The following is a 27,288-nucleotide window of genomic DNA, read 5'->3' on the forward strand; positions in this document are numbered from 1 at the left end:
CCCCTGAGTACTTGCCGCTGCCAATGCGACTGCCTCCACCATTTCAAATCTTTCCCAAGCTCTTTTCCCATACCGCATAACGTCCAGTGTTCCTAAGCATGCACGACAGTAGCATTTGACCTTTGGGGTAATTTCTTCAAAGGATCAGGGTGGGTTGGATCAGATGTCTGTCTCTCCCAAATACAAGTCTCCACCGCCATCTCGGCCACCGCTGCCGCCACCGCCTTCCTCCTAGGTCTCCGCTAGACTCTCTCCTTACCGGTGATGTCCAGGATTCTTAAAGATGTAGAGAAGCCTCAGTCCTCCTTCGCAGGGAATTTTTCCAAAAGTTCCAGTTCAGATGTATATGTTTTGTCTGCATCTCCAATATTCTAGCTGCCGCCATGGCCATCTTAACCCCTCTCGAATATTTTTCTTTTTTCTTTTCCCTTTTTTTTTTTTTTTTTTTTAAATAAGAGAAGAGAGTATGTGTGGTTTGGGGAGAATGTGGGATCAGGCACTCGGTAATGATAAAAATTTTTTTTTTCTTTCTGGGTGTGTGGCGTGGGGGTCGTCTAAGGGTGCCCCGCCAACGCCCGCCCACCTGTCCGGGGTCGGGGCCTTGCAGGCCGGACCTCAGAGTCCTTGCTATGTGTTTTAGTTCACGCAGCCAATGAAAAGAAAAATGAACAGTTTCTCCTTACTTCCTATATTCTTAATTTCTTTGAAATCTCATGTTTTGGCTTTAAATGCATGAAAAATTTGCAGTTCATACCAAAATATGCAGTGTGTGTGTGTGTGTGTGTGTGTGTGTGTGTGTGTGTTACTAGGGATGTAACCAGGGGCATTCTACCTCCGAGCTACATCCCCAGCCCTTTTTTACTCTTTATTTTGAAATAGGGTCTCACTAAGTTGCAGAGGGCCTCACTAGGTAGCCGAGGCTGGCCAAACCCGTGACCCTCCTGTCTCAGCCTCCCGAGTACTGGGATGACACCGTGACCCTCCTGTCTCAGCCTCCCGAGTACTGGGATGACAGGGGTGGGCCAGCACATCTGGCTAAGATATAGATCTTAACGCTTCATTCCTCCCCTCAAATGATCGGATAAAACTGATGCTCCCGGCCGGGCGTGGTGGGCACACTTGTCATCCCCGCGCTTGGGAGGTGGAGACAGGAGGATCGCGCAGGTTCGAAGTCAGCCGTGCTGGCTTAAGAGACACTGTTTCCAAATACAAAGTATAAAATAGGTCTGGGAGTGTAGCCGGGAGGTAGAAGGGCTTCCAGGAACCCCAGTACCACCAAAGAAAAAAACGAAAACGGATGCTCCCCGCACTCATGCATGTGTGTGCTCTCAGTGCCTCTGCCCCAGCACACTCAGAGAGCACATACCACAGTGTGGGACGTACGCAGCCAGGGGACACCGGCAGTTCAGTAAGGTCGGTGTAAGCATCATTTTACTCAGCCTGTTTCCAGCTGCCTGTGAGGACAGCTTTCAACTGCTATAACGCATGAACATCCTCGTGTGCTCTATGCCAAAGAAAAATGGAAATAAACGCAGCACCAGTCCTGTTTGCCAAAGAGGTTCTTATGCTCCTGCCCCAGCCATGTGTGTATCTCTAGTGAATGTGTTTGACTCTCAGGCCCAGACTTTCCCACCTTTGCACAGTGAATGCAAACTTCACCAGTGATAAGCAGGGGTTTCCCTCCACTAGCCCCTTCTCATCACGCTCAACATTAGGCAATAAATCGTCACTATCTTTCCTGGTCTTCTGAGAACACAGGGATTCCCTTATATTTACACTTAACTATAAAGTTATATAATTATATTGGATTTTATGCCCCAGAGCCAATAGTTCCATTTTTAGAGTCTCCATGGATTAAAAAACAGAAATAAGTGTTATATATGCTCCACAGACTAGAAAACTCACTTTATGGTATCATTTACATTTGAAAATGCTTTCTTTAAAATCTGCTACGAGCTGGACATAGTGGCCCACACTTGTAATCCCAATACTTGGGAGGCTGAGCCAAGAGGGTTACAGGTTCTAAGTCAGCCTCAGCAACTGAGTGAGGCTCTCAGCAACTTAGTGTGACCCTATTTTAAAATAAAAAATAAAATAGGGTTGGGGGTGCATTCATAGGTAGAATGCCCCTGGGTTCGATCCTTAGTAACACACACACGCACACGCACACGCACACACACACACACACACACACACACACACACACCTGCTATGAATTAACTACCATTTATAGGCTGATTTTATGTGGAAAACAATTAAAATAAGAAAAATGTCCAACTCTGAAGATTAACTAACCATTATTTTTTAAATACTAGGCTAGGCATGTCATAATGAATGTTCAAAAAGCATTTCCTTTATATCTAAAGAACAATTTTAAAAAGCTTTCAACTCTTAAAACGGCAGGAAGGGCTAGAAGCTGAGGCCCTGGGTTTGAACCCTAGCACTACAAACAAACAAACAAACAAACAAACAGGCACGAAAATCCAACCATCAGCAATTAACAACATATATTTTCAATAACCTATTTTGTTGGTGCTTACAGTTTCCTTCTGTAATACCAAAATAGACTTCTTATATACTCTAATTGATCTGTTTAATTACATTTCAGTAGCAGAATAAAAGCCAAAGTGAAATCAATACTAAAAATTTTGCTTTTTATATAAAATATAGGGAGTCTGTAAATTAGGCTTTATAGAAATTTAAACATAAAAAGTAAATGCAGTGATTTCAGTTTGCCAAGAATAAAGATTCTTTATAAAGGTTTACAGTGACTTAAAGTTAACCTAAAACTGGCCATATAAACATTTTTACGGTGCATCAGTCTGATTCTATCAACAGTCATAACCTACTGTGGGAAAGTGAAAACCTCATCATGCCCTGCTAACTATACGGGACTGTGTCACTTGCATTTAAACAGAATCCCGAAGAGATTATTTAAGACGCAGAATTAGCCAGGCATGGTGCTGCACACCTATAATCCCAGTGACTCAGAGACCGAGGAAGAAGATCCCAAGTTTGAGGCCAGCTTCTGCAATTTGAGATCCTACCTCAAAATAAAAGATTAAAAAAATATGCTGGGGATGTAGCTCAGTGATAGAGTGCTTCTGGGTACTAGAAAACAAGACAAAATGACCAGCAGGAGGAGGAGGAGGAGGAGGAGGAGGATGGGGGAGGAGGAGGATGGGGGAGGAGGAGGAGAGGAGGAGGGGGCGAGGAGAAGGATGGGGGGAAGAGGAGGAGGAGGAGGAGGGGGAGGGGAGGAGGAGGAGGAGGGGGAGGAGGAGGGAGAGGAAGAGGAGGAGGGGGAAAAATGTAGGCTTCCTTCGCCTTCTAAGTAAGCTAGGACTTGAATACCTTCTCATATATTTTTCAGAAGTACAATTTAGATGATAACTAAGAAACTTGCATGAAAATTGTTTTCATCACAATATTCAAGGCCAGCTCATGTCCAGTAAAACGGCTACATTTCATGCAAGATGTAAAATACCGCATTCGGTAGTCTTCAGGAAATTCATAATCAAGTCTCTAGTTTGGGAGGTAAGAACATGTCTTGACTATGATATGAAGTATAATTTACCAGGAATTACCCAATGCGTGCATTTTAGCTAGCAAGGGGTACTTGCTATGGTCATAAGTATAGTCAAAGGGCATTTAATCCAGTTTCTGCAAGCTTACGAAAGACGTCATATCACTACAGTACTAAATGCTCAGTAAATTCATTGTTAAATTGTCAGAAAATAGATGAATCCTACTAATAACTTCATTCACACTAAAACTATGTACAAAATATCCATCCAGAGAGGTCTGGCCTGTTTCCAGTCTTCAGAGTTTGGTACCAGCTTTCAGTTTTCAGATTTCAGGATCAGAGACAAGCAGCTTTGATAACTATGATAAAATGTGACACTCGTGCTCTACGTAAAACATGCTGGAAATCAAGACGAAGATCTCCTCCAGAGATAAGCTCTGAAGGCGCTGGATGCTGAGGGAGTTGGGAAGGATGGAGAAGGAGGGGGAAGGAGGGAAAGAGGAGGAGACGCGATAAGCAGAGGAATCGCTCTGGTAGAACTGGGAGAGACATGGGACTAGCTGCTCCTACGGGGAGGTCTATTCTGAGCAAGAGCCAGGCACACTTTGTCAAATGGGTTGCTAGAATGAGCACGTAAGGAGAGGTTGCAAATGGGGATGAGGAAGTCCGGGGTGCTTGCCAGGGGCAGCTCTACACAGGAATACGGTACAATCTGCCATGGAAACTGGGCTTTGAAGGAAGCAGACACAATCCAGTTGAGTCCAAGGACCTATAAAGACCTGGATTAAAGCAGAGGAAGCGAGCCTGGATGGGAAGAAGGGACCCCTCGATGGGGACAAGGGAAGAGGAAAGTGACTGAACTTGGCAGGCTGGTGGGTGCAAGGAAAGGAGGGAGCGAAAGCCCTTGGGGTGTCACGCCATGACTGGCAAGGAGCATGGTGCCACCCTGAAAGAAAAGACACTAGAGGGGCAGGGCCAGCTCAGGAGAGTTAATAATAAATAACACACCAAGACACTTGCAGCCGTCCACAATGACGCCAAGGGGAAGCTGATCAGGAAACCGAGGCGAGCCAGGGAGGTGCGCCCAGGGGGTGAGGAGACGCTGACTGACACAGACGTGACAGCTAAGGCAGGAGAGAAGGGCCCCTCCTAGGAGTTAGTCCAAGGATGAACAGCCACAGACCAGAGTCCTACAGAAAGTCCCGGTCCCGGTCAGGGAGAAAGAAGGTACAGAACCAGTAAGACCATCAAGCGAAGAAGACGTAGTGGAGGCCAGGATGGTACATCTATTCATCAGCCCGAAGCAATAACAGTAATAATAATAATAATAATAATAATAATAATAATAATACCCCTGAGAATAGTAATTGCGAGAGAATACGCCGAGTCAGAAAGGATTTTAATGTTTAAAAGCGACTCAGGGGTGACTCTCTAAAATGCAATTTGAGAGAGGACTGCTACAAAGAGCACAGGCTGTAGAGGTAGGCTCTCGGCAGGGGAATGACTGCGCCCAGCGAGTTCCGGGGCAGGCTGGTTTGCAACTGTGCTCCTCAGGGGCGGCTGTCTTCCCACAGGCCGAATATTGCTCTGCACGACTGAAAAATTGCTTTGGCAACAGAAGTCCAGTTGCGAATGAATGAAAAGTTCACAATGGGGGCTTAACGAACCCAACCAACCAAACAGAAAACAAGAGGTGGGAATGATAATAAAAACTGGAGTATTTTTCTACAGTGCTGATAAACCTCGTTGATAACAAAGGACAGTGTACCACACTCCCCAAAAGCTACCCAGTATGGTCATAGCATCGGGCACCAAGGGATTCCCAGCCCACCGTGGGTCTTCCTAATGATGCAGGTGCCTGGGTCCCACCGATCTTTCTGCTGAGAGGAAGGGGAAGTGGCCAGGAGCCTGCTGGCCAGCCCTGGGGGATGCTCACACATGCCCGGGATGCGTGCGTGCCCATAGGTCCTGGCACTCTCACTTTGGCAGGCCGTACCTCTAAATCAATCAGACCTACTTAAACACACACTCTTCCATACTAAATTTTTTTTACCTTTTAATTGTTGGAAAGGATTCTACAACTTTGCACTCTAAGAACTTTCCTCTCCTTGGTCTCGGTCGTGCCTATTTTCCCAGGTCTCTTTGGCTTGTGGACCCCATGCGCTGGGGCGCCAACGCCCAGTGGGGACCTGGGGACCTGTGGTCCTACACTTGGAGGAACAATGCCACAGCTCGCTCCATGCTTCCTGGGCCTCAGCTCCCACCTCTCCCTCTCCTCCACAATGCAGCCACAGTTTTCCTTCTACTATCAGTTTTTGAAAGTTTCCACACTCAGCTCCCCTCACTTTTTTTCTTTTTCTCCAAAGAAAAGCATCGTGCATTTTCTACAACGATTTCCAACTATGTGCCACTGGGATTCAGGACAGTATTTCTAGCCCTAACTTCCAAACCTGCGAGTGTGTTCTAGAGCCAGCACTTGGATCTCGCAGAAATCTCAACTTCACTGGATCCCATGCCGGACGTATCTGTCCCCCAGTTCTGTCCTTTTCCTTGTTTACATAATGGCATTACCACAGAAGTCTCATCGTGTCATTTCTCTCGTATGCAGAAGAGCAGTCATTTCTAGAGACCGGCCCTAACAGTCCTCTTCACTGGGATGACGGAAGGCTTACTGAGCCCTGGCCGGGCCCCGCACTGGTGCGAAGGCCTACATCCGAATTCGCTTCTCCCAGAAGCTCCAAGGAGTGAGAGTTCCAAGGTCACGGAAGAAACTGAGGTGCACAGAGGCGAAAAATGCCCCAGGACTCTGCGGCTAGGCAGCGAGGTGGACTCAGATTCAAATTCCAGGGTCACCAACAGCCCAGATGTTGCTCAAACCTCGCTTCCTTTCTCTACCCACCACCACAGGCCCGGTTCCATCGCCCCACACGTCAGTGCCTGCACAACACGCTCACAGAGGCACAGTGCCACCCGAATGATCCACACAGCTCCCTTGGTGCCGAAGAACAAACCCCGGGGGCCTCACTGCTAAGGCGCTGCTGCCTCAGACTGCTGGCTTCCCGACCTTTCGTCTCTGCCGATGGTCCTAGGAACCCTTCCTCTTTCTACAGGAGAATTTTTCTTCTTCCCTTAATCCCCCCAGTCGGCGAGTATCAGTGATTCCTGGCTCACTGGTATGGGTGACAGCATCCAATATGGCATTTACCAACAGCAGTGACACACACACACACACACACACACACACACACACACACACACACACAGACTCTGACTGGGGATTGAACCCAAGGGATGTCTACCTCCAAGCCACGTCCCTGGCCCTGTTCTATCTTTCACTTTGAAACAAGGTCTCACTAAGTTGCTGAGGCTGACCCGGAACCTATGATCCTCCTGTCTCCTCCTCCCAAGTACTGGATTATAGGCTTAGGCCACCATGCCCAGCTGATTATACCTTTTGAAAACTTTTAAAATAATGGGAGTTGCAGTGACTGTTTTTCCTGAATGCACTTTCTGGGCCGAGCACCACGCTAAACATTTTACGTATTGTTTGTTGTGCCTACTCTACAGAAGAGACGGCTGTGGCACTGACAGGTTAAGGAACTTGCCAAAGGCACAGTCGGGCACTGGTAGAGCTGAGATCATAACCCAGGTCGGCTGGCTTCAAAGCTCTCATCTCTGTGCTACAGCGCCCTGAAGAAACACACTTCTTTTTAGAACTTTCATATTGCCCATCCGCCCTACCTATGCTAACAAATAGCCAATCATTTTAAAAATAATTTACACGCTTAACTCCTTTCCAGCAGAGTTATTTATGTGTAACTGGTCTAGATTTTAAAAGTTGTTGCCTAGACAACCCTGAGGCCCCCACCCAGCTTAGAGCTGAGAGACCATTCCTATCACACTTCGGCGCTACATCAGACATCTGCCAGGGATGCACCCGACACAAGCCTTGATGTACGTGTGGTCCAATAGCATTTCAAATTACACAAGATTGATTGTGTCGTGTCCAATTACAGAGGGCAGGCTTTGATGAGGATTCAAGGCTGCGATGAACAAGATTCCCAGCAGTGCGTGACACCCGGCAGTGCCAGGCGAAGCTCAAGGAGTCCAGGGGTGGTTGTGTAACACAAGCCCCGGGGCTGTGTCCACCACCCAGCTGTGGGGCGGATTCCAGACTCTGGTGAGAGCAGAACTGAGTCACACTCCGTGGACCACGTGAGTGGCAGCTCAGAAATGTCATCCAACAAGCGCGTGTCCCAGGCTTCTGTTCAAATGACCCAAACCTTCGCTTAGCGCTGTTCTTTAAGGCCAGACCCCACAGGAAATGTGTGACAGAGTTGCCTCCTAAGGAAACAGGGCTGTGGAGAGTTATTTCCAATGAATGAGCTTTTTGCCTTTTTGATTTTTGTATTGGGTATATGGAACGATAATATAGAAAAGGTGAAATAATTAAAGGAAAAGTCCCAACCCAATGGCAAAAAGATAATGAGAGACCTAGGCCCGCCAGCTCAAGTGTTTTGGTGCCAAGGAATAGCCACCGGGGGGCTCTTGGTGTAAGACCTGTCTTGTCCATCTTTCTTTTAGCACTAAGCATGAGCATAGAATGTAAGTATCAAAATGAAACGGATCTCTTCTCCCACAGAAGACCAGCAGATGGATGATATATAGTCAGATAAATTTCAGCAGAGTTTTAAAATGACTAATAGTTTCATTTGTTCAAAAAGGAAAAAGATTGATCAGAGAGATAAGAAATTTTCCATTAGTGGAAGCATGCAAGCATATATTTAGACTGTTTGCCAAGACATATTTTTACAAAGGATTACTTAACCAGGTGGTCAGATGAAACGAGGGATTGGCAAGCTTTTCCTGAAAAGGGCCAGGGTACAAATATTTTAGGAACTGCAGAATAGTTTTTTAATATAGCCTTCTTTTTCTTTTTTTTTTTTTTTACAACCCTTGAAAAAGTTAAGGATAAAAACCTACAGGCCAATGCCGGGCGTGGTGGCGCACACTTGTAACCCCTGCGCTTGGGAGGCTGAGACAGGAGGATCGCACGGGTTCAAAGCCAGCCTCAGCTACTTAGTGAGGCTCTCAACAACTTAGTGAGACCCTGTTTCCAAATTTAAAACAAACAAACAAACAAACAAAAAATATATATATGTATGTATGTATGTAGGTCTGAGAGTATAACCCGGAGGTAGAAAGCCTCTGGGTTCCACCCCCAGTATCACCAAAAAAAAACAAAAAAAGCCAGCCTCAGCTACTGAGCGAGATTCTCTGCAACTCAGTGAGACCCTGTTTCCAAATGAAGTATAAAACAGGTCTGGGAGTAGAGCCCAGAGGTAGAAGGCCTCTGGGTTCCACCCCTAGTACTACCAAAAAAACAAAAACCAAAAACTACAGGCCTATATCACTGATGAACTTGGATGCAAAGCTGCCAAGCAAAATACTAGCAACGTGCACTAAAACCACATCAAGAAAATCATACACCATGACCAAGTAGGGCTGATCCCAGGACGCAAGGCTGGTTAACATACAAAAACCAATCCATGTAATTTATAACGTTAACAGGACCAAAGACAAAACCATACGATCATCTCAACAGATGCTGAAATAGCATATGACAAAATCCAACATCCATTTATGCTAAAAGCACTGCTGAGAATCGGAAGAGAAAGAACACGCCTCAACATCATAAAGGCAATCTACAATAGGCCCACAGCCAACATCATATTAAATGGGGAAAAAGTTTCTAAAAAATCATTCCTAGCTTATGGACTGCACAAACAGAAAGGTGGGGGCAGGAGCTGAACCTCAAGCTGTGGTTTGCTAACCCCTGGATGGGATGAAATCTTCCAAACCTGTTACTCTCTGATGCCCTGACGTTGCCAAAGCTGCATTTTGGCTTTCAGGAGACCAAAATTTTTGGAAGAATATTTTACAGGGCAGTAGAAGTTAGCAAGAGAGCGCTGAAGACAAAGCAAACTGCAAGGCAGGATTCAGAGGCTACATCTGCTGACCCATGAGACGCACCTCGTAATGCTGCACATACGTCTTTAGGGCTGGTGAGTACAGTCTGCAGAGAGCTCCCTCACACCCATCTCAGCATCATTAAGCCGAGGGAAAGCGCGTCTGACACTTACTGAGACTCAAGCCCAGCCAGAAAGACCGCATCAGCAGCCTTCCCATCCTCATCAGGCATGCCACCAGCCCCCCACAGTTTCCTTCACACCTCCTCCTGGATGCCTCTGCTTCCTCCAATTTCTCTGGCTTCATCCAAGGCCCCAACATTTTACATCTCGGGCGTGATGCTCAGGACACTGAGCTGCCTGGTGCTCCTCTAATGCCTGCTCCATGCCCTTGCCAGCCTGAGCCCACACCTCTGACAAGTGTCCTCTTCTCCCTCACCCTGCTCCTGTGGCTCCCTCCCTGTCTGAAGACCCGGCTCAGAGGTTGCCTGCTCTGGAAGGCTCCAGAGCTCCTCCCTGTCGATGACAGGGCAGCACTCTGGCTCCAGCTGCCTCTGTACTTGTTACTGTTTTACAACAGCAACTTGATCGTAAATTCCACAAACACAGATCCTTGGCAGAATGGCTCACACGGGTTACTGAGAGGCATTCCAGAAACTCTTTTGGGGCATGTTCCCCAAGGGAAACAAGAGAAAGAAAAAAACTCCAGCAAGACAAACTCTAGAAGCTTATTACTATAGGGCATGGAGACTGGAAGAAGCAACCAGGAAGAACAGATGGAGGCAGGCCATAGGACAGAGGTCTCTCAACCCATCATTGACTTTTGAGGACCCAAATCCTAGAGGATGGGAAATACGGGCCTACAAATCAGCTTAAATGATTTACCCTACCACGTACAAAAACAAATCTGAAAGTATTCCCGTGGCTGTGCAAGAGCCTGGCTTCACTGTCTGAGTGTCCTTCTACCAGAACAAATCAACAAGGGGCGGGGTATGCCTGCCATGCCTGATGCCGTGAGTTCAAGTCCCAGGACAAGAAAGAAAAGAAAAGAAAGAAAGGAAAAGAAGAGAAAGAAAAGAAAAGAAAGAAGAAAGGAAGGAAGGAAGGAAGGGACAGATAGCAAGTGAGAGAGAAGGAAAGAAAGAAAAAAGAGAAGGAAGGAAAGAAGGAAGGGAGGGAAGAAGGAAGGAAGGGAGGGAGGAAGGAGGGAAAATCATCAAAGGAGGAAAAAAAGTGATAAGAGACAAAACCTGGCCATTAAGACACAATCTAAGGCCAGAGGTACCACTGAGTGGTGGAGCACATGCGTGAGGTCCTGGGCCCCACACCACCAACAGCAACAGAAGACACCAGCCTAACAACAGAAGTTCATGCTAGCAGTAAAGGGACAAACAGCAAACAGAAGCTATGTGCTATCTGAGAGCGTAAAGAAAACACAGCATCTCGTCTGGGTCTCAGCATCTCATTGGGTGGGAACATCAAATGAACCCAACCTGAGCCGGGCGTGGTGGCGCACGCTTGTCATCCTAGTACTTGGGAGGCTGAGACAGGAGGGTCGCAGGTTCGCAGCCAGCCTCGGCCACTTAGAGAGGGCCTCTGCAACTCAGTGAGACCCTGTTTCTAAATAAAAAGTAAAAATTGGGCGGGGGAGGTAGAATGTCCCTGGGTTCAATCCCCAATAGTTAACACACACAATACACACACAAAACATCAATCTGAAAAACATTCTACAGAACAAGTGGGACTCATTTATAATCTTCAGAGCGTAAAGACCTTACAAGTCAGGGCTAAGAAGCTGTCACTGAAAGAGGCTAGAAAGACATGACAATGTGGCAAGCCAAGCATGGTGGCAAACACTTGTAATTCAGTACTTGGGGGGCCGAGACAAGAGGATCACAGGTTCAAGGTCAACCGCAACACCTTAGCGAGACCTGTTTCAAAATAAAAAAATCAAATAGTTCTGGGAGTGTAGCTCGATTCCTAGTTCTACACACACACATACACCACATACATGACAACTCAGGGCAAGCACAATGCTGTATTAGAAAGCACATTACTGGGATAAAATCTGAATAAAGCTGGGCACACCTGTAATTCCAGCTGCTCTGGAGGCCGAGGCAGAAAGATTGAAAGCTGGAGGCGAGGCAGGGCAACTTAGTGGGACCTTGTCTCAAAATAAAGAATAAAAAGTGGTCAGAGTACAGTTCAGTGGTTGATCACCCCTAGATTAAATCCCCAGCATTGTAAAAAAAAAATAAAATAAAATAGTGAAATCTTTGGGAGAGGGGCAGATGCAAGGTCTTCCTCATACTCTTTTAAGTTGGAAAATGCTAACAGTTTCTGTACCTGGACACACAGCTTTATGCTACAACAGGAAAAACCCACCCCTGTGATGTAATTCAGAACATTATGTTGGGGTGGGATGGAGCTCCTGCCTGAGGAAGAGGAAGCCTCTGTGGAGCGAGAAGAATTCTAGAGTTGAGCTGGGTCGTGTTTGCAAGGCTTGTGCCTGTGTAAGAAACTGTGAGTGATATGTTTATAATCTGTGCTCTCCACTACACGTACATCAGGCCCGAATGAAAACACAGGACAAAAACCCATGCAGTCAAGCTAAGCCAGTTCTACAAGGAACCTTCCTGTGCTATAGTCATCCCACAGTAAACAGATGACCTACTTAACTCGTGCTTTAGCAAAAGAAATCAATCCATCGCTGTGAATAAGGCGCCTCATGAAATACCATTTCCATAACAGTTCCTGGCATTTTGTTATTAGTGATGCTGAAGATGGAAGTACTTCGGCTTTGATGCTTATAAATTAATTGAAGCAGAAGCGTTTCCTGGGGTTAGGCAGCCCGCCACTCTCCCGCCACAGGGGTCTAATAGGATTGGACACAGCAAACTTCAAGCCAGTGAAGGATTGTCAGAAATGAAATCAAAGTGGTAGAGAATAAACAATCAGAGGGGAAAAAAAAATGCTGTCTTAAAGGAAACTGGACTTTTAGAGGGGCAGCAGATAAGCAGACCACCCTAACCATACCTAAAACTTTTGCTATAATTTTTCCCATGTGTTGGGGAGTTTTTGTTTGCTTGCTCTGGGAGAGCTGGAGAGTTTTGAATGGTTGGAGTGGGGTGCTAAAAGCCAAGGTAACATAATGCATGGCCAGGTCCTCAATCACAGAACACTGAGTCTGGATTCCTGCTCTATCTCTCGCTAGCTCAGAAGCCTGGAGCAGGTGGCTTCACCTCCTGAACTTTGATTTCCTCCCCTATAAAATAAGGACAGCTGTACCTAACCCAGCATGGTCTTGAGGGCTAAAGGAGAATTTATGATTTTGTGTGTTCACTGTGAAGACTTTCTCTGCCTAAAACACCTTCCGGAGAGGAGCAATGTAAGCACCGCAAAGGCTCCTTGAAAATGAAGTCTTCCGTGTCCTGCTGCAGGTCCTCAAAAAGGAGGGCCATGGGAGCAAGTGCCAAGTATCAGGAGCTCTGCGTTCAACTTCTCTGTGGCCATTCACTTAGCAGAAGCGCCAGATAACCACGATCTGGCACTGAAGTACCTTTTCTGGGCCCAAACAGAGCCCAGAAAACAGGCTTCTAGCCTCATTTTCTAAGCCAAGGGGCTGTGAGCTCTGGTAGTCATTAAAATAAGCAGCAAACCACATGGCCCAAGTCCTGAGAACACAAAGCACATCCCTTGTTGCTGATGTGTCAAAAGCAGGGCGCAGGCGGCTTCAGCACACAGAGCCAAGGCATGTCTGCAGACTAATGGTGGCCTTGCAACTTCTAGAGTTTTAGAAACAATTAGCAAGGCTGCTAAAGTGGGAGGTTTAGAGAGCCTTCTAAACTTAGCAGGAAGAGGAGGCGCCGCCAGAGGGTGGACACTCAGGGCTCCGGCAGGTGAAGAGCTGTGTACAGAAGCTTCGGTGCCTTTGCAAAATTGCACCAAGAGTCAAGATGCCCACAAGACACTGCGTTCCCTAAATGACTCCTGTGGCTGTGCTGCTGGTGACTTCTGTGGTGACAGGGCCGCGCGGACAGTCACGATGGCTGCTATGAAGGACAAGTTGTCTCCCTCGCCTCGTGGTCACACGAGCCACCTCCACCCCTAGGGAATCAACAGTTTGCTTCTTCAGGACAATCAGGGAACAGGCAGCCACATCCAGTCTTCCCGCCGTGACCTCCGTTCTAGGAGCTGTTTGTCCATGATAACCTCACCTGCCTACAGCCTGGTCTTCCGCGGCCTCGGCTTCTGAGAACGCAAACAAGCTGACCAGGAGGGTGGCGACCACCGAGTCGATGTGGGAACGGGTGCGAGGACGTGATGGCACAGAAGAGGAGGGCAGTGTGCCTACAGCTGAGCTCTTTCTGTCCCACCCCCCGATGACCCGGTGTCACCTTAGTCCAGCTTGTGCACAAGGGACAGATGCTTGATTCACCCGCGTCACCGCCGGAGCCCCTCCATCAGCACACTCCTAAAATTGCAGTGGCTTCCGAAAGCTGTCGGAGCTAGGAAGGCCTGCTTCTGAACGACCTCGACGACTTTCTCTACTGTTCAAGGGGTCTTCCTGAGTAGAAATTGTGATGAGTCTCATTTCTTCACTCATTGCTGTTCTCCCAGCATGGGACTCAGTCCTAGCACCCCACAGGTACCCAGAACTCAACAAACACTAGTGTTTTTTTTGTTTTGCTTTGCAGTGCTGAGAATGGTACCCGGGGCCTGGCACAGGCGAGGCAGGTGCTCTGCCACTGAGCTACCTTGCGGCCCCCAACAAATTCTTGTTGATGACTAAAGCTAAGAATGAATGAAGCAGCATGGTAGGCTCAGAAAATACCAGTAAGTCCTAGAGGCAGGAAGGAGAGGGTGACGGGGCAGAGCAGCTGGAAACCATGCTATAAAGCAGGCAATAGGTACAAATCTGTATTTCAGCAAAGGGCACTGCAACGCCAGAAGGGCCCGGCCGCTGAGGCGTGTCATCAGCTAGGAAGAAGGGCAGCATACAGGCAGGGTGAGGAGGGCCTGGACAAAGGTGCAGGACAGAAGTGGGGAGAAAAGGTGCCAGGAGGCAGCAGAGCAGTGGGATGCGTACAACTCTGATGCTTGCCTGGGCTGCAAGGGGGAGAAGGAGGGAGAGTACAAGAGAAAGAGGCCAACCAGGAGTGGTGGGGTACACCTGTAACTCCAGTACTTGGGAGGCTAAAACAGGAGAATCACGGGTTCTAGGCCAGCCTCAGAAACTTAGAGAGGCCCTGTTTCAAAATTTTAAAAATAGAGACTTTCAGGAAGATGGTGACTGAGGAAAGCAGCACATCTCCGTCGTGCTGACGCTTGATCTCTATCACCGTGAAAAGTGTGGCTGAGACAGGAGGATCTGGGTTTGCAGACAGCCTCAGATACTTAGTGAGGCCCTCTGTGTCCTGACCAGAGAAAAAAAGCAACAAAAAGAATTGAACAAAGCAACAAGAAACTGAAAGGTGGTAGAAATAAAGCCAGAAGACAGAACAGAAGACAGCAAAGCACCCTGCATGCCTCCCTTGGGGAATGGCTGCAGCCTCCCTTACCCCTCCGGGACTGCTGGCAATGCAGCCTCCGGAGACCCCCCCAACAAAAAAAGCCAACAACTTGACACGATGTAAGGGGCTGTAACTCAACAGATTGTAAGCCATAGACACCCCATTCCACACTCCACAGATATCCTACTGCCCGAACACCTGGCTAGAACCTGCAGCAGGACGGCTGAGCCCGCCTCATCCTCCAGCGATCCAGAGAGGCACTCAACAACACCATAAGCAAACTAGCCATCCCCTCGGGAGACCGCCCAGCCCTGCCACAAAGACTTATGTATGCAGCAAGCAATAGAGGTCTGAGACATTGTGGTCCCCCTGGTGAAGGTGGGGTGGAGTCGAAGGCACCAGAGGCAAATCAACAGACATCCCCAGGGCCAAGTGAGCAAAGAGCCTTCGGTCTGCAGGGCACAGTGCTCTAGTAGGGCCTCCGGAGATCGCCACAGACCATCCAATCGTGGTGACCAGGGAGAAATCAGACCAACTCAGGCCTATCTGTGGAGAACAAAGACCCCCTACGTATGCACTGAGTCTGGTCCCAGTGGCACCTGCCACCTAGGTAGGTGGGGGAGAGACATAGGTTCAGGGTCTGTTCAAAGTGTGGACACCTGTGATTACTCTGGATCTGGCCTCAGTGATACCCACCACCTGCATAGACAGACTCAGGGACAAGCCCTGTGGAGAGTTCAGGGACCCAGGCTTGCAGTAGGCGAGGTGCCAGTGGTACTCAAAACCTCCACAACGTGAGACACCAGGCCTGGGTCCGAATCGATGAAGAAGATCAAAAAGTGGGGCTACAAACTGACATCATTACTATGGGTTCCATCAAACAAACAACTAAGCAAAGAACACTACCTCAAACAAAAGTCAAAATATTAGAAATTAAAACTCCCCAATTAAAAGATATAAGGTGGCAAAATGTATTAAAAACCTTAGTCCATCTATATACAACTTGCAAGAAACCTAACCTTTCAAGTAAAGATTTTCTGCCTATCCAAGAGCAAGATGGATCAAAGACCTGCAAGTTAGACCAGAGGCCGAGCTATTAGAGGACAGAGGTTCAATGCTGCAACACATAGACACAGGAAGAAACTTCCTGAACAAGAAATTAAAATAAGAATCAGGAAGTGGATGGCATCCAACAAAAAAGTCTCTGCTCCTGCTGGGTGCAGTGACACACGCGTGTAATCGCAGCCTTCGGGAGCTGAGACAGGAGGACCCGGGTTCACAGACAGCCTCGGATACTTAGTGAGGCCCTCTGCAACTCAGTGAGACCTTGTTTCAAAATAAGTAATAATAAAATAGGACTGGGGGTGTAGCTCGGAGGTAGTTCCACAAAGGAAAAAAAAAATAGTTTCTGTTCATCAAAGGAAATCATCAAGAGTCTAAAGAGAAAGCCTACAGAATGGGAGATGCACCAGCTGCCACTCTGAGAGAGGATAAATGTCTAGAATATGCAAAGAACTTAAAAGACTTAGAAAAACAAATAACCAGTGAAGAAATGGGCAACTGAACTGAATAGACTACAAAAGAGGTACGAATGGCCAAGAGATGATGAAAAGATGCCGGACACCACTAGCAATCAGGGAGCTACAAATCAAAAGGGCACTCAGATTCTACCTAACCCCAATCAAAATGGCAACCGTGAAGAAGTCAAGTCACAATAATTGTTGGCAAGGATGGAGAAAGAGGAACTCTCCTATGCTGCTGGTGGGATTGCAAACTAGTTCAGCCACTGTGGAGATCGGCGTGGAGATTTCTTGGACAACTGGGAATGGATCTACCATATGATCCAGCTATACCACGACTGGGTATCTTTCCAAAGAGGCTGAAAACAAGGAACTACACTTTATATGCATAAACGCCTAGCCATGTTTATAGCACCACAGTTCACAATAGCTCAACTCAGACCCCTGCTTAAAACTCTTCAGTGCCTTGATCCCCACCCTCACACTCAAGTCCAAACTTCTTAGCCTGGCAACGGGAGTTTGCTGTGCCTGCTGTTTTCCATCTACCAGTGTTCAGCCGGCAGCCAGTGCCCATTCCTTCACTGGTTATTTGTTTTTCTAGTGTAAAGTCTTTTAAGTTCTTTGCATATCAACTCAACTTACATTTCCCACCCATCCCCTTTTCTTTCCTTCTTTTTCTGTTTCTCTGCTGTTGTTTTAGATTGTTTTGTTTTGTTTTTGCAGGGGTACTGGGGAGGGAACCCAGGGCCTTGTGCATGCCAGGCAACAGGAAAAAAAGGACTCGCTCAACATCACAAAACTAGTTCAGCTGCGAGGCTAGTGCAGGGACACAGCACCTCAGATTCCGGAGTGTGCCCTCAACATTCTCTTGCCCACAGACTCCACCAGACGAGGCTCCCACCTGTATCTGCAGTCACCTCTCATCCCGCAGCTCTGGACTGCAACTCTGTTGGACCACTTGAGGCCACTCAGTCTCACCTACAGTGCTTTGCTCTCTGCCTGGCATACTCCACTCATCCTTTAGAATGCGGATGATGCAGTGATTCCTCGCAGGTGGAGTGTGTGTGTGTGTGTGTGTGTGTGTGTGTGTGTGTGTGTGTGAGAGAGAGAGAGAGAGAGAGAGAGAGAGAGAGATATTGAGAGAGATTTAGATTCTGAACTCGGAGGCATTCTACCTTTGAGCTATACTTCAGCCCGATTTATCGATTGATTGATTCATTTTTAAAATTTCTGCGGGTCTAGGGATGGACCCAGGGGCATTTGACCTCCAAGCTACACCCCTGCCCTATATTTTTATTCTTTATTTTTTTAATTTTTTTTTTGTTGTTGTTGTTGTTACAGGTTTGGGGATGGAACCCAGGGGTATTTGACCTCTGAGCTACACCCCCTGCCCTATTTTTTTTTTTATTCTTTTATTTTGAAACAGGGTCTCACTAAGTTGCACGGGCCTAAGTAGCTGAGGCTGTCTGTGAACTGCGATCCTCCTGTCTCAGCCTCCCAAATGCTGGGATTACAAGCGTGCGACCACGCCCGGCTTTTTATTCTCTATTTTTAAACAGGGTCTAAGTTGCAGAGGGCCTAAGTAGCTGAGGCTGTCTGCAAACTGCGATCCTCCAGTCTCCGCCTCCCAAATGCTGGGATTACAAGCGTGCGACCACACCCGGCTTTTTATTCTCTATTTTTAAACAGGGTCTCACTAAGTTGCAGAGGGCCTCACTAAGTAGCTGAGGCTGTCTGCGAACCACGATCCTCCAGTCAGCCTCCCAAATGCTGGGATTACAAGCGTGTACCACCACACCCGGCTTCCCAGCCCGATTTTAGAAGCCCTCCATATTCTCTTCCACCAAACCTCTGCAAAAGTTTCATGTCATTTTAATTTTAAAGTAAACTCCTAGAGCCGGGAGTGGTGGTGCAGGCTTGTAATCCCAGTGCTTGGGAGGTTGAGACAGGAGGAGTGCACAGTTTAGAAGGCAGTCTCAGCTGCTGAGTGAGGCTCTCAGCAACTTAGACCCTGTTTCCAAATAAAATACAAAAATAAATAGGTCTGGGAGTATAGCCTGGAGGTAGGAAAGCCCCTGGGTTCCACCCCCAGTACTACAAAAACTAAAAATAAAAAATAAACTCCTAGAGGAGAGGGACACATATCATACTCAAATATTTATGTATTCCCAGCTTGCAATGCAGTGCCAGACACCCAGCAGATGCTCAATAAATATTTACGCTTATTCGTTATAATGAGAAGTCTAAAAAAGGGATCCTATGATGGAATCACAGGGTCTGTACGCAGCTCTTCAAAGAGTTTCAAAATCATGTCACATGACAGCAAGCATGTTGGAGTTGGCTAAGAAAAACGGAAAAAGGGAAGGTGTCCTGCGCATCAGAAATAAAAGGAGCACAGAGCTGTGGGTAAACTATATCCGCAAGCAGTTTAATAAGACTGGCTGCAGAGCTGGAGGCTGGGGGGACATCCTGGCAAGAAGAGCCTTCACAAGACTGGCTGTTTCATCATTCAGGTATTAGCTCAAAAACGTTATCTCCCCAGAGAATCCATGCCTGTGCAGCTGGTTTTTTTTTTTTTTTTTTAACAACTCCTTCAAATGAATGAATTAAAATAATTCTCATTCCCCAAGTACCAAGCCATCTTGTTACCCCGTTTTCTTTTTTATAGCACCAAGGATTTTAAATACTTGCTACTCCTTAAAAGTATCATATTTACTGACAATCAACACCATCCCCATCAAAAAAAAAAAAAAGAGTCCCCACAGTGGGATGAGGCAGACACAAACTTGTAATCCCAGTACTTAGCAGGCTGAGACAGAAGGTTCACAGGTTTGAGGCCTGTCTCAGCAATTTAGCGAGACTGTTTCATATATCATTTATGTATATGTTTCGTGTGTCATATATCTTATTTTTCTGTATATGTTAGTACTCTGCTTATAAAAGTCAATTCAGCCCGGCGTGGTGGCGCACGCTTGTAATCCCTGCACTTGGGAGGCCGAGACAGGAGGGTCGCACAGGTTCGAAGCCAGCCTCGGCTACTGAGTGAGGCTCTCAGCAACTTAGTGAGACCCTGTTTCCAAATAAAGTATAAAATAGGTCTGGGAGTAGAGCCTGAGGTAGAATGCCTCTGGGTTCCACCCCCAGTATCACCAAAGAAAAAGTCAATAAAAATACAAGTTTACTCTATTTCTGACGGAGAAATATTCTTGCAAAAATAAATAAAGCAAATAAGTAAAGCAAACTTCCACATTTGCTTCATCTGACTGATAACTAAGCATTAGTTTGTAACCTCTGGACCCATCCAAGAAACTGAGAACCCTGCGTCCCATCCCCAGGGCAGTGCAAATGAGAAGGCAGCAGGCGAGTCCTTATATCGAGCAGCCCTGGGACTCGTGTTACTTTTATTCCGTATTTAACAAGCAATGTATTATGGCTCCCATTTCACAGAGGGGCGGAGAGAGGCCCAGAGTCTCAGGGCAGATCCGAGGAGAGCTGGACACCGACCCTGCTGCCTGGCCTCGCAGTTCCCACCCGGGGCCCTGGCCCGGAGCCCGCGGAGGGCCGGCTGGTACACCAGCACGTTTTCCAGGTGGGACGCCGGGCTGGGGAGACCCCGGGACCCGCGGCGACCGCCGGCCTGGCCCCCAGATCCACCCGCACGGACCCCGCTCCTTCCCGCGGCAGCCGCGGCTCACTTACCGCCGCTCAACTTCCGGCGTCGCGGCGCCGTCCGCAGCGCGCGTCCCGATGACGCACCGCGGCTCCGCCCCCGGCCGCCCGAGGCGACCAGCGCGCACGCGCAGAGGAGGCGACCCGTGCGCACGCGCAGAGGAGCCCGGCCCCGCGCCCGGAAAGGCGCCCCGAGCCCCGGGCCGGGTGGGAGGGGCCGAGTCCTGGAGAGGGCGGGGCTTCAGGAGGCGGATGAGTTAGGAATGTGTCCCTGTGGGTCAGTTGTTTACAGAAGAAGGAAAAGAAACTCCACGTTCCCCGATTTTACTTCCAAAGAATGACATCAATGATCACGACCAATTTCTAGGACAGGCGGCCCCAAATGCAGCACAGGGACCCATGGCAAAGCAGGTGTGGAGAATAGAGAGAGAATTTTAATAGGGTAAAGGCCAAGGGAAATCGACAATGACTAATTTGCTCTTTTGAAAGCAGCCGTTATTCCCGTAGCACCAGGCAGTCAATGGAATAAGGTCATTAATTCTGGATTATTAGTGGAATATATCCTATGTGGGCGACACTAGACGGGTTGACTATAGGATTGTGAATGTAGCCTGTAAGCCCGATTAAAGTGCCCCCAATGGAGTCATATTGGCTCGTGATGATGGGGAAATGACTACAACTTAGTGATTATCAGTTTTCAAGACTTCACGTCTCCTCACAAGGGTCCTCCAAGTCTGACTTAGTATTATCCCCATTTTATAGAGAGAGTAACAGAAGCTAGGAAAACCCAGGTGGCTTTTGGAAAGTTAAAAAGCTTTGGGGCCAGGACTGTAATCAAAGTTTACTTGATAGAGTCTGGTAGGGTGCACACACCTGTAATCCCAACACTTGGGATCCTCAGACAGGAGAATGGAAAATTTGAGGATATCCTCAACAGTTTAGCGGGACCCTTTCTCAAAATCAAAAATAAAAAAGGGTTATCTCTCACTCTCTCCTTCTGTCCTCTCCCCCCCTCTCCTCCTCCTTCTTCTTCTGAAGTAGAGTCATGCTATGTTTCCCAGGCTGGGAGCAGGGATTAGATGCAATGACATTTTACCTCTGAGATACTTCAGCCTTTTTTATTTTTATTTTTTATTTTGAAACAGAGTCTTGCCACAAACCCACAGTCTTCCTGTCTCAACCTCCCAAGTACTGGGATTACAAGTGTGCACCACTGTGTCCAGCTCTGAGCTCTTAGAATAGCACATTTTGAGCTAGACATGGTGGTGCACTCCTGTAATCCCAGTACTTGGGAGGTTGAGACAGAAGGATAGCAAGTTTGAGGCCAGCCTCAGCAATTTGTCCAGATCGTTTCAAAATAAAAATGAAGAGGCAGGTGTAGCCCCAGTACTTGGAAGGCTGCAACAGGAGGATCTCAGTTTCAAGGCTAGCCTCAGCAACTTTGCAAGACCCTATTTCAAAATAAAAAAAATTAAGCAGGGCGTGGTGGTGCATGCTTGTAATCCCAGCATTTGGGAGGCTGAGACCAGAGGATTGTGGTTCGCGGACAGCCTCAGCTACTTAGACTTAGGGAGGTCCTTCGCAATTCAGTGAGACTCTGTTTCAAAACTAAAAAGACTAAAAAAATAAGGACTAGGGGGTGTAGCTGAGGTACAATGCTCCTGGGTTCCATCCCCAGTACTGCAAAAAATAAATAAAATAAATGAGGCTGGGGGTATAGCCTAAGAGGTAGAACACCACTGGGTTCCATCCTCAGTACTACAAAATAACAACAACAACAACAACAGCAACAACAATAATAATAAAATAAGTAAAAAGGGCTGGGGATGATATTTCTCAGAGGTCAAATGCCACTTGTCTCAATCCCAGTACCAAAAAGAAACTAAAACAAAAGACACAATTTGAAGTTTCTAGCCCAGTTACAATGATTTCGGCTTCTCTGGGAATGTGTTCGTCTCCAGCCATGTTTGTAGCTGCATGTGGCACCCCAATCCCCCTCGCCCCAAAGCTGACTGGAGCAGTAGACATAGAGCCAGGGACAGTGGCACAAGCCTGTAACCTCAGTAACTAAGGAGGCCAAGGCAGGAGGACTGGGTGTGTAGCTCAGAGGCAGAATATCCCTGGGTTCAATCCCCAGAACCACCACCACAACAAAAGAATAACGGTGAGGAAGGAAAGGAACTGAGGGTGTCGCTCAGTGGCAGCACCCCCTGGGAGCAATCCCTAGTATGAGAGAGAGAGTGACAGACAGAACAATTTTTTATTCAGACTCTTGGACTTTTGAACTGATGTCCCTACAGTGTAAGGCCGGGTAATATTCATATTCTGGAGGGGATTTCCTGGAATCTTCATTGAAATTCCTACGGCTGAGTTGACGCAAGCCTTTCAGAGGCAGGCTATCCAAAGCATACTGGGTCCCGTGAAACAGCCCCAGGCTGTGATTTGAATCCCACCCCTGTCCCCAAAACTCAAGTTGAAATTAAACTGCTAGGTGTTACGGATTGGGAGAGTATGGTTTTGGGGAAACTGTTCCCGGGGACCCCTGTTAGGGTCCCAGACACACTTTCTCTCAAACCACGACAAAACCCAAAACGACCAAAAACAGGAAAAAAAATGAGGGTTCTTGTCCTGAGCTAAGAATAAATATGCATAGCTTGGACAGTTGCTGAGGACTTAAAGAAGTTTATTTAAAAGATAGAAAAACAGGAGATAGTTACAGCCCGGTGCCAGAGAGTGGCACAAGGGGGCAATTCGAATGAATTTACCAAAAAACCCCAGTATACTGAGTGTTCTTATCCTGACCAAGTCTGTGGCAGATCCTCTGATATGTAGATATGTTGCCCTAGCTCTTAGCCCAGTTTTCTGCTGTCTCCATCCCAGCCGGATCTGCCCCAGAGGTGGGGGGGGGGGCAGACCTCTACACCTTTTGTTACCCTCCCAAAATGTGTTAAATTGCTTCTCCAGGACCTGGGGTTTCCTCCCATCCTCCCATCTTTTAGGCAGTATTTCTCTCTTTAGAAATGTAAAGAGACCCCTTCCCTGGCTCTGGATTTCTTTCTTTCTCTTTAGAAATGTCAATTACAAGTCCATTCTTCCTGACAGTCCTGGCTTTCATTAGTACAAACGATATATTTTCAAAATTGGAAATCTTTCCCAATACTGGTACATTAATACATTTTATTTTTTATTTTTTATATTTTGGCGGTACTGGGGATCCTGGAAGCCCTTCTGCCTCCGGGCTACACTCCCAGACCTATTTTTGCATTTTTATTTGGAAACAGGGTCTCCTAAGCCAGCATAGGCGGCTGTCTTCGAACCTGCGCGATCCTCCTGTCTCTGCCTCCCAAGCACGGGGATGACAAGCGTGCGCCACCACGCCCGGCTTACATTAATACATTTTAAAACCTCTTCCCAATACTAGTACACTAGGGGCTGGCGTGTAGCTTAGTGGTAGAGCATGTGCTTAGCATGTGTGAGGCTCTGGATTCAACACCCAGCAGCCCCGGAAAAGAGGAAGGAAAGAAGGAAGAAAGAGAGGGTGGTTATGGCATCCGAAATAGTGTGGGGACCAGAACTATTGATGACTCAGGTCATGAATGGCGGCCACCTTGTTTAGAGGGGTTGGGGTGAGGCTCAGAGGAAGCCTGCCCCTTCTTCCTGGCATGGAGTAGTCAAGGCAGCCCCTTGGGGGTTCCAAGATCATGACACATCAAGAAAGACACAAGGCCAGGAGCCACAGAAAGGCGGAGAATGTTCCTAGACACGGAGGGCAGCAGGGCCCCATGACACTTACCGAAGGTCACAGGTGATTCTGGCCCACCACCTTCGCCACCTGTCGTGCAGTTCCCCTGAGAGAAACACACACTCACGGTGGGAACCACGGCCACCCCAGCAAGGCTGTGGAGCCAGAGACATTACGGAATTGCAGGTGTAGATCCAAACACGTTCTTTCTGGCACTTAGGGCCTAACGGCCAAGAGAGCCCCGGTATTTCTTTCACCCTGTGTTTGACTGGAAATCCATACAGAACCCATCTTTAAGAAGAGCAGTAAGCCAGACGTGGTGGCGCACGCTTGCAATCCCAGCATTCGGGAGGCTGAGACAGAAGGATCATGGTTCGCGGACAGCCTCAGCTACTTAGTGAGGCCCTCTGCAACTCAGTGAGACCTTGTTTCAAAATAAAGAATAAAAAATAGGGCTGGAGGTACAGGTCAGAGGTAGAATGCCCCTGGGCTCCATCTCCGGGACTGAAAAAGAAGAGTGGCAATTTTCTGCAAGCTAAGTGACCACATGGCCAATTCATCGAATGGCCAATTTGCACTCAGGGGTTTCTAGAATAAATGTGTTGCTAACATTACCAGCTAATGAGGTTGACAGCGGCTTATACTCGATAAATTGTCTTCAGACACTTTGAAAAGTGTATGTGATGAAGGGCTAGTAGTGGTAGAATACTTGCCCAGCATGCATGAAGCTCGGGGTCTCGTGTGCACATGCGTGTGCACGCGTGCACACACGCACGCGCACACACGCGCGCGCACACACACACACCCCTGCATGATGCTATAGTAGTCTGATATTCATTTCATCTTCTGAGAAGCACTTTAAGTAGTAGTTTCTTTTTAACCAAAAGCTAAGGATAGTTTATTCTTTCTTTGAAACTAGTTCATTCACAAATACGAGCGAATACATCAGTATGCTCCTTGGGCGTAGTGACATTATGCTACTCTACCTCTGTCTCTGCTTCTCCTCTCCCCCCTCCACAGCATGGCGGAGCCAAGGCAGGCCCTCACCAGAGCCTAGACCAGGCGGGTTGGCCCTTATACCGCCAGAACCAGGAGCCACTATGAACCTTTTTAGCTTCCAAAGTAGCCAGCCTTGAGTAGTTTGTCACAGTAATGACAATCAGACTAATATATAAACTTTATACAAAGAGCAGCCAGTGTTTGGTAAGTTAGTAAATTTAACAAACTGGTCACCCCAAGAACTAGTTTTAAGTGAACCAGCCCTAAGCCCTTGAGAAGAACTGCAAAAGAGCCTCTGCAAGGTTCTCACCAATGATCAAGTTCTCCATGACCATCTTCTCTTAGCAGCAGGCATTTATCTTAACACTTAAGGCAGAAAGCCTGTTTCCACGGGCAGGCCACGGACCACTGGTTATTCCCTAATGGGCTGGGCCTGAGTTTGCTCTGCACCATAGTCCAATGCCATTCAAACAAAACAAAACAACGGGTCCACTCATTCAGACAGGAGTGCGAAGAGCGGGTGGACAAGGAGGTGTGGAAGTTCCAGGAGTGGGAAGAACGGGTGGACAGGGAGGTGTGGAAGTTCCAGGATTAGAAGTCTACTTCCATCCGCCTATCTGTGAACTCAGGAAATCTCCCTCGTGGGGTTGCTGTAAAAGTGATGTTCGACCACGGCAGTAAAGTGCAAAGCCTGGCACCTCGTATGTGCTTGGTGATTTTCAACTTTATGTCACTGTCGTCTGTATGCTGGGTACTACGTGGGCACCAGAGACACTGCTCATACTAACGCACGGACCTTGCTTCTTAGATTAGACCATATATTTTAACTGATTCCTTCTTGTTCCTGTCAGACGCAAATCCAGGTCTCTTTGACCCAAAATCAAAGCTCAGAACCATTTCCTTCCCCGGGCTGCCAGGCTTGTTCCTCAACATACACAATGGGCACTCAGCCACTTGTCTGTGTGGAGTGGTCCTTTCAAGTGGTCTTTGCCTCTGCGGGACCCTGGAAGAATGCTCTCATAGGTCCCTCTCGCAGGTCTCCTGGAAAATGGTTTCTAAGCGGGAATCAGACGCGCTGCCACGTCTGAAGCCAGGAATAAGGTCTCCCAAGCTCCCCAATTCCAGGCAAGAAGAACATACGGAATGCGAGACGAACTGAGAATGAAGCTTTTTATAAAACATAAGTCCTTTTTGAAAGACATTTACAGATGTGAAACCAAACAGAAACCCTCGATCGAGTTTTACAATATTCCACAAGACTTTTCAACACATTTTCTCATTCCACGACACTCAGAAATAAATAAATCATATGACAGTAGCCTCTCAAACATCATCGTTTTAGGTAGGTAAAAATATGTCATTTTAACAGATCATGCGAATAGGGACACAAGACACAATGATCCCGCCGGTACAGGGATTCCCAGTTGCTACATATTAAGGTTTAGCATTGAGTATTAAAAATACAACTCACAAGACTGCAAGGAAACGCCAAGTAAAACAGTATGGTCCCATGCCTTTGCTAATTTTTACTTAACAAGTATAAAAGAACATGATGACTTTTTGACTCACAGATAAAAGTGCACAGTCCTTCAGAGGGCCACTTTCTGTGGCTACAGATGTGTTGTGTCTGCTGTGGTCCTTCTGGAAACTGTCACCACTCCTGGAATGCTGTGCTTGTGCATGTGAACTTCATAGGATGCATTTTGGGGTTTGTTTTTTGTTAGTTTTTTGCCTTTTGGAGAAAATGTATTACCATGAGCGGGAGCCCCACAGGGGTTTCTAACTTTCTCACAGAGCTAGCTGTGTGACCCTGGGCTCCCCATTTCACTCCGACTTGTCTCCGCTCCTCTGCAAACCAGAACTAGTGATGTCGGCCTCTGCTGAAGTCATGGGGCTTCAGCGGGATAAGCCCGGTCCAGCCCTCAAGTGATATCACTTCCTCGGCACTTACTCTTGGGTTTTGTTTTGCTTTTAACATGCAATCGTCCAAAAATGTTTCCTTCCCCTTTGTTTTGAGGGTAGCTCTTGACACAGTGTGGTTCTTTGCTTTATTTATTTACTGACTGGTACTGGGGATTGAATTCAGGCCATTTACCCCTGAACTATGTACGCCCTATTCACTTTTTATTTTGGACAGAGTCTTCCTGAGGTGCTGAGGCTGGCCCTGAACCTGTGATCCTCCCGTCTCAGCCTCCCAAGCTCTGGGATCACAGGCGTCCACCACGCCCAGCTTCTCAGCCCAAAGAAACTCGGGGTTGCAAACGATGGGACTTGCAAGCAGTACAATCCTCTCAACTCAAAGACATGCACGAGGGAGAGAAGAATAAGGCAGAACTCCCACGGCGGTTCA

The 27,288-nt window shown here is 47.5% G+C and overlaps 1 protein-coding gene across 1 annotated transcript in view; it reads right to left on the reverse strand.

The window, feature by feature from the left end:
* Nucleotides 1-25,273, reverse strand: part of ATG7 (autophagy related 7) — a gene marked incomplete at both ends in the record, with an annotated part of 128,537 nt that extends 103,264 nt beyond the window's left edge. Inside the window, 13 exon segments of the mRNA XM_080718172.1 lie at nucleotides 1,634-1,746; nucleotides 3,916-4,065; nucleotides 4,131-4,255; nucleotides 4,535-4,650; nucleotides 6,238-6,297; nucleotides 13,713-13,862; nucleotides 14,253-14,338; nucleotides 14,497-14,604; nucleotides 15,705-15,793; nucleotides 20,033-20,130; nucleotides 20,224-20,421; nucleotides 23,991-24,045; nucleotides 25,249-25,273. Coding sequence (XP_080574298.1) covers nucleotides 1,634-1,746; nucleotides 3,916-4,065; nucleotides 4,131-4,255; nucleotides 4,535-4,650; nucleotides 6,238-6,297; nucleotides 13,713-13,862; nucleotides 14,253-14,338; nucleotides 14,497-14,604; nucleotides 15,705-15,793; nucleotides 20,033-20,130; nucleotides 20,224-20,421; nucleotides 23,991-24,045; nucleotides 25,249-25,273 — 1,373 coding nt within the window.
* Nucleotides 25,274-27,288: the final 2,015 nt, after the last annotated feature.

Source organism: Muscardinus avellanarius (assembly GCF_963383645.1).
Source record: "Muscardinus avellanarius genome assembly, chromosome: 22".
In the NCBI taxonomy this organism is placed as follows: Eukaryota; Metazoa; Chordata; class Mammalia; order Rodentia; family Gliridae; genus Muscardinus; species Muscardinus avellanarius.